This window comes from Sardina pilchardus, chromosome 4 (assembly GCF_963854185.1).
Source record: "Sardina pilchardus chromosome 4, fSarPil1.1, whole genome shotgun sequence".
NCBI lineage: Eukaryota > Metazoa > Chordata > Actinopteri > Clupeiformes > Clupeidae > Sardina > Sardina pilchardus.
This window is the reverse complement of record NC_084997.1, coordinates 4,701,880-4,709,640: the sequence shown is the minus strand read 5'-3', so window position 1 is coordinate 4,709,640 and position 7,761 is coordinate 4,701,880. Positions and strand designations below refer to the sequence as shown.

The 7,761-nt window shown below is 53.9% G+C and overlaps 1 protein-coding gene across 1 annotated transcript in view; it reads left to right on the top strand.

Annotated features, from left to right (window-relative positions):
- The window catches only part of tns1b (tensin 1b), a 129,324-nt gene that overhangs the window by 99,941 nt on the left and 21,622 nt on the right, over window positions 1-7,761 (top strand). The window contains exons 18-19 of the mRNA XM_062533604.1: window positions 5,499-5,917; window positions 5,960-7,208. Coding sequence (XP_062389588.1) covers window positions 5,499-5,917; window positions 5,960-7,208 — 1,668 coding nt within the window. The remainder of the gene's footprint in view (window positions 1-5,498; window positions 5,918-5,959; window positions 7,209-7,761) is intronic.

Sequence of the window (7,761 nt, the reverse complement as noted above, 5' to 3'; positions counted from 1 at the left end):
ACGGAGGTAATTCAGACACACATAAAATACAAATCATGCTAAAGAGAATTAAAACATCAAAGGGCCACATTTTTGTTGAGGGCAGAGCATCTATACTTGTACACACTCATGTGGGGGTGAAGGGGAGTCGGTCCAAAACCGGGACATGAGTAACACAGCCCATGACTGCAAATACTGTATATTTTGCTTTTATGTTTATGTTTTGGGAAAAAACACAGTATACACATGCACAGACAGACAGGCAGACAGGCACAGACAGGCACACACATACACACAACACACACCCACACATACACACACACAAAAAGTAAATGCAAACTTCCTAGCGGTCCGGTCATCCTGTGTGTGTGTGTGTGTGTGTGTGTGTGTGTGTGTGTGTGTGTGTGTGTGTGTGTGTGGTGGGGGTCTGTTACCAGGAATGGCCCTTACTCACCTCCACCACAGCTCTGCTCTATATGAGTAACAGTCTGGACACATGTGGGCTAACTTCCATCAAGCCCAAAGTAGATGGTGACTCGTCAAGTGTTTTCACCCATACTCTTCATTAATGATCACATATATGTCCAGACTTCTATCACTCCTGTCTTGTTAAGCCAGAATATGCGATATAAGCAACAAGTTCAGTTGTAATTCTTTGTGGTCACTCAGCTTGACCATTAGGAAGACTAATGGTTTCAGTAGGCGCTGGGCCAACCCTGGTGTCCTTGTGGACTACCTGTGGGTATGAGGTAATGGATCAAAGGGTCCAGTTAATGGCTGAACTATTGACTGGCCTGGAGTGGACATCAATTGAAATGAAATAAGATACTGCAAAGCTGTGGGAATGTCAAGCTAAAAAAAGCTTTGTTAAGTAGACATATCACAAATGTATACTGCCACCCCCCCCCCCCTCTCCCACACACACACACACACACACAAATGTCAACTGCCACCCCCCTTCACACACAAACACACACACACACACACACACACACACACACACACACACACACACACACACACACACACTCGTGAAACACACACTGCTCTCCTGCTGTGCTTGTAAATAATTGCCATTACCAAGGCGAAGGTTTCTTATCCCATCGTGACATGATCAAAATAGTGCTCAGGTTTTTTCCGCTATGAAAATTACAGTCCTACAGGACCGCAGAGACTTGTTTATTGCTTGTTTTCTTCAATATTTTGGAATGCCGAAAGTTTTATAATTCTTTTCCTTGGTTCTCGGTAGACAGTCTTGCTATTGTACAGGCTACTGTTGCTGTTGATGCTGTTGTTTAGCTCAGTTAGAGGTTAGAGGTAGCCAGAGAGAGAGAGTCTGTCTACTGTCCCACAAGGTGAGTAAACAGCACAGCGTTGTTCACTTCCCTCTGCATATTGGGATGATGATACATGCAGCTACTCTGATTGTTTATTTGTTCTGAAGGTTGATGGAAAGTGGTGTCTTGTTTGAACAGATGCGGTAGACAGGGCTCAGATGCTTTTTTGCAAGGTCATTGTGAGGGACTTTTGTTGGTGTGTTTGCGTGGCTTATTTCTTAAAATAGCCTCTTTTCTTTGACTTTTTCATCCCCCCTCTCTCTCTTTTCCCTATTACTGTTTCTCTTTGTGTGTGTGTGTGTGTGTGTGTGTGTGTATGTGTGTCTATTGGGTGTGGGCCCTCTAGAGTAGGCACAGCTTGCCTTTATTTTCCACTAATTCTGATCGCTAGTAAAATGTCAGCCATTGGAGTTTGTGGCTCTTTCCATTGCATGTACATTTGGGATGGGAGCCTGTGCTAGGCGGAGCTCATTTTCACCCACCCTCCACCCTCTCCACCTTCCACCCACACTCTCTCTCTCTCTCTCTCTCTCTCTCTCTCTCTCTCTCTCTCTCTCCTCTCTCTCTCTCTCTCTCTCTCTCTGTGTGTGTTGACTTTAATGTGAAACAGTCAGTATGTAACCTGGTATTTCCCTCTGCGAGCATGTTTATCTGTTTTCATGTGGCCATGTGTCCACACATCAATATGCATGTCTAAGTGTGGCATGGGGTGTCACGCTCTGTTAAAAATCATGGGGAAAAGGAGAGAGAGAGAGAGAGAGAGAGAGAGAGAGAGAGAGAGAGAGAGAGAGAGAGAGAGAGAGAGAAAGAGATTAGCTGTAGGATGTGCCATGTGTAGCTGTCACAGCTGGGAGAGGCTCTGGTCACACCCTTTTTGTGTCAGCTAGGGTGGAGGGGAGACCCAGACAGAGAGAGGAGAAAAGAGAGAGAGTGAGAGGGAGAAGAGGAAGAGAAGGAGAGAAAGAGAGTTGTGTCAGTCCTCTCAGCTCCGGCAGCACTTGAGGCTGACAGTATTGAGGAGCAGGAGCAGGAGGAGGAGGGAATGTGTGTGAGCCAAGGCTACTCCCCCTCCTCTCCTTTAGCTCGCTAATGTTCAGCCACAGAAGCTCCCCTGCTGAAAGGCACGGGCACTTTTAAAGAGCTTCTCACGTCCACCTCCACTGGATCTCTGAAGCAAAACAGACACTGAGGCAGGTAGGGGCATCTTGTGTTTGTCTCTTTTGTCCTACAAATCCTGCTTGTGTTGCTTGTGCTCAGTTACTCACAAAAGTTTGTGGGAGTTTGTTGAAAGTGCTTTGCCATGTGTGTAGCATCTCAGCTATTTATATGGCGGCTGGACTGTGATGATGAGGATGTTGATGTGTATTGAGGAGGGTCATGTGCCCTGGCACAGCGGGTGATATGATGCAGGGGGACGTGGCCGAAATAGCAGGAGAGCTCCACTTCCCAGACTGAGGTGTGTCACTTTCCATTCTTGATGCGGTCACATGAAGAGGGAGCGAGACGCTTGGAGACGCTGCAGCCATAAAACATGAGAGTGTTGGCTCACGGGGAGCACGGCGGGCCAAAGGTCTTTAACCTGTTGTGGAGCGCCGGTGACGGGCGGTGTGGGGACTGGGTGGTGTTGGGGGGGGGGGTGGCTGGGTGAGGATGACGGGACTGATGGGTGTTGCTTGTTTGGGTTTCCGCTCTCTCTCAGAGCCCTGGCCCCTCCTCATGCGCTCCTCCTCGTGAGAACACAACGCTCACAGGCGACGCAGGAGTCAAGAGAGAGAGAGAGAGAGAGAGAGAGAGAGAGAGAGAGAGAGAGAGAGAGAGAGAGAGAGAGGAAGAGCGAGAGGAAAGTGAAGCTGAAGGTTGTCAGGGGCAACAGCTGCCAAACGAACCGACAGACCCCGCGGAAGGCTCACTTTTTCCAGAAGATGCTATTTAAAAAAGGGAAAAGAGCGCGGAGGCTCTGGCCCCCTGCCCAGCCTGCTGATGAGAGGAAACAAATAGAGAGCCGGGGAAGCTGTCAGCCCGGAGTGCAGATTGGAGGTGGCTCTGCTGGGATGGGGAGAAGTGGAGGCTCCCTGTGGGGCTCCGGCCTCTGGGCTGAGTAAACACGAGATGGTGTTGACGCCCCGGCCCCCCCCCAAAAAAAACCCCTGCATCTTGACACAAGCACTCAGGAATGCTCGGATCTCTCTGCGCCAGCACTCCCAACCTGTCATTTTAATGTCACTGCCTTGTTTTCCTCCTCAGCTTGTCACGTAGGAGAGGTGCTCAGGTGGTGTCAGTTACCCTTGACATCCTATTCTGGGGGAAATGGAAAAGGCAAACAAGTCAGCTCCGTGTATATCTGCTGTGAAGATCCCAAGAGGCTGATTAGCAGGCATGGCTAGAGCGCTATGGACCAGAACATGAAGTCCCCCCCCCCCTGTGCGAACAGTGAAGTCCAGCCCAGGCCAGCTTACGTAACTCAAAGCAGTAGTGTCCGGCTCTGTATGTGAGAGGCCGTAAGCTGACCGCTGTGCTCCTGCGCGCTGACAGAGGCACATTGAGCAGGGCTCGCCGAGCGTGCTGCTGACCAACAGTGCCCGCCATGAGAGGCAGCTTTCTTCCTCCATGTTGTTCCCAGCTGCCTTATCTCATTTGTGGATCAACAGATACAGCATTAAAGCATTATGGGAACCGCAGTCCAATGGGCACCCACAGCACTCGCAACCTAGCAGTGAATGGTTTGTTATTTTGCTAGAGAGAAAGAGAGAGAAACAGAGAAAGCGAGAGAGAGAAAGAGAGAGAGGGAGAGAGAGAGAAAGAGATAAAGTGGGGTGGGCTGGAGGATGGGGAAAGAGAGAGGGAAAGACAGTGAAGAGAAAGAGAGAATGCTGGCTGCCTGTATCCAGCTGTCAGCCCCAGTCCCAGTGCATTAGCTGTCCTAGGCTGGACACAGGGCTAGATTAGAGTCAGTGCAGAGGGTGGGCCAGTGAGAAGATTAGCACTGATGATGCCAACGCTGGTGCTGGGGACTCTGAATGGTGGTTCACTGGTTATGGGGATCACTGTCCAGAATAATGTGTTGTGACAGGACCCGACCACAGCACAACAATGGGCCTATTGTCACTGAGTGCATTGTGGCCAGCCACCCAGCAACAGATTCCTATGGTGAATTTGAGTGCGTATGTGCATATGTCTCTCTCTGTGTGTGTGTGTGTGTGTGTGTGTGTGTGTGTGTGTGTGTGTGTGTGTGTGTGTGTGTGTGTGTAGGAAATGATGCTTTGATTCCAAGGAGGCAGGAAATGCCTCCAACCTTTACTGCTGAGCCTATTTTTCCATGTCTGAGTCATAGCTCTGGACAGGCCTCACTCTGGTTCTCCTGGGAGCTTCCCTTTGACTCTATGCCCAAGGGTGGGGTCCTGCACAACCTGGGGTGGGAGAGAGTGAGAGAGTGACGAAATGACAAAGTGAGTGAGAGTGAGAAAGAGGGAGAGAGAGAGGATGAGAGAAGAAAGAAGAGAGGGACTGAATAGGTTAGAGAGAGAAGGAGTGCTGGACTGTGCTACTGTCTACTGTCTCCCGCAAAACAGAGATTTTGTGTGTGTGTGTGTGTGTGTGTGTGTGTGTGTGTGTGTGTGTGTGTGTGAGTGTGTGTGAATGTGCATGTGGGTGTATTCAGAAAAGGGAGTAACAGGAGGTTGGAGCTAATGCCTGTGAAAGCACCCGATTAGAGATGGTTGTTAATGGCAACACTGTGTCCCATTTCCTGTTTCACTGAGACCGAACTAGCACCAGGGCACATGACCACCACACCAATATGGAGTCACCTCTATTAAAAGAACCCATAATATGGATGTTTATATCAAGAACAACGCATTAGCTTTTGTTGACTCATCTCATTTCAAAGAGATCGATTTGTACAACACAGACACATCATAGCAGGTGCTTTAAATACAAAGAAAAACAAACCAACCAAGAGGGCTTTTCATATACACATGCACAAACAAGCTCAGATGTTTATGATTAGGACTTAAAGGGTAGAAAAAGTGGCATGCCAGTGTGTAGCTGGCTTTTTCCACAGCCTGTGCCATCACACATGTTTCACCTCCTCCAGCAGGCCATTGGTGGGCACAGGGCTCCAGTAGCGTGCGGTGTAGCACGTGTTCCATATGGTCTAATGTGCTCTCTCTCTGTCTCCCACAGACGTCATTCACACACAGGGCCCTCTGGACGGTAGCCTCTACGCCAAAGTCCGCAAGAAGTCCGAGTCCCTGGACGGCACCGTCACAGCCAACGGCCTCCCGGTGGCCGTGGAGCACGCCCTACCGGCTGCGGACCACACGCTCCCCCCCGGCGACCACGCCCTGTCGGTGAGCAGCGACTCGGGCAACTCCACCGCCTCCATCAAGACCGACCGCACCGATGAGCCGGCGGCCAGCCAGCAGTCGGCAGCAGTGAGCCAGCCGCCCGCGTCCACCCTCGCCAGCGAGCCGCCCGCCCTGGCCCCCCTCCAGCAGCCCCTGAGCCCCGCGGAGAAGCAGGAGCTGGACCAGCTGCTCAGCGGCCTGGAGGAGCCCATGCACCGGCCCGGGTACCCCGCCAGCGGAGGAGGAGGAGGAGGAGGAGGAGGAGGAGGAGGAGGAGGAGGAGGGGGTGGAGGGATGCTCCACCTGGTGCCCGCCCAGGTGCACGTCAACGGCCACGGCAACAACAGCATGGACCGGGAGACGGACATCCTGGACGACGACCTGCCCATCAGCCAGGAGGGCAACAGCGTGGACAGCCTGGGCACTCTGTCCTCCTTCGAAGGCCGGGCTACGCCCGCTGACCTGTACTACCAACCCGAGACGGTCATCAACGGCCAGGACGGGCCATATATGGAGAAGAGCCCCCCACAGATGCAGCAGACGCAGACACAGCAGCAGCAGACACAGCAGCAGAGGCCCCAGGAGCCCCTCCCTCTGGTGCGCAGCTCGTCGTCGGCTCAGGAGCGCGTGGGCGACTCGGGCCCTCCGTCCAGCGGCTACGCCAGCCAGAACGGCAGCATCTACCGCTCGCAGTCCTTCGGCTCGGAGCCGCCGGCCGCGCTGAGCCTGCAGCAGAGGGGCACGCTGCCCAAGGCGCCCGCCCGCACCACCAGCAGCCGCGAGGCCGTCCAGCGCGGCCTCAACGTGTGGCAGCAGTACGGCGTGCCCGAGGCGCCGCTCACCGACGGCACCGGCGTCCACTTCAGCCACAGCCTGCCCGAGTTCCCGCGCGCCGCCACCTCGCAGCAGGAGATCGAGCAGTCCATCGAGGCGCTCAACATGCTCATGCTGGACCTGGACCCGGCGCTGAGCGCTCAGACCCCCACACAGCAGCAGCAGCAGCAGCAGGCCGTGCCCAAGTCCTACAGCGCGCCCTCGGGGGCCGGGGACGCCAGCGCGGTGGTCACCACCCAGCCCTCCTTCTCCCAGACCCAGGCCAGACCGTCCTACCAGGCTGACGTGGGGGCAGCGCTGGGCAGCCACCCCGCCGCCGTGTCCCCACAGGCCCACGTGTCCCCGGTCCAGACGCCCGGCCGCCCCGTGGAGCCGCAGGGGCAGCAGAGGCCCACCGTCATGTACCAGCCTGGCCCGGGGGGCATCCCTGCCTTCCCCACGGAGACAGAGACCACCGGACTGAACCGGACCAGCCCCGCACCGCAGGTCCAGTCTTCGGGCCCCTCGCCCACGTACGGCCAGCTGCAGCTGAAGCCGCTCAACTCGTACCCCCCCAGCGCTGCGTCCCACTCCCCTGAGCCCCAGGAGGCCTCGTCCCCCTACCCTGCCTCCCACAGCAGCCACTCCGTCTCCTCCTCCCCCCTGCCCAAAGACAGCCAGCCCGAGGAGCCCAACTACAACCTGGAGGGCCTGGTTGCACACCGTGTGGCAGGTAAGAGCATGCCCCTTGTCAGCCTCCTGTCTGAATGTCTCTGGAAGATGTATTTGTTCCACATTCCACCGTGTTATTTCATTGTTTTATCACCCTTAACAACTAACCGTTGTCACTAACCTTCCTTAACGGAATTGTGCTTGGGGTGCTCTGTGTAACTTTGACTTTGCAGCACAAAGTACAGCAGGGTTTTTTGGGGGTTTTTTTGCTTCTTGTCTTGCGTTGGTGTTGACATGAGTGGAGTGAGGTCACAATGCAGGCTTTGTGTGCAGCGCTGCCAACTCAATCAGGCCACATTGCTGCCGCAGGGTTGCTCTGACACGCACACACACACACACACACACACACACACACACACACACACACCAGCAAGCCAGCCAGCCAGCCCAGCAGTGCGCAGTGCATCTGGTACAGCAGCACTCACTGTTCTCACAGGCTCGCTGCTCTGGTTCATCTCAAAAGCTGCTCGGGACAACTCTAAAGTCGTCCAGCTTTTGTTGATAACTACTAGTGTTCATTTTCTCACCGAAGACATGTTTAGTTATAGTGTTAG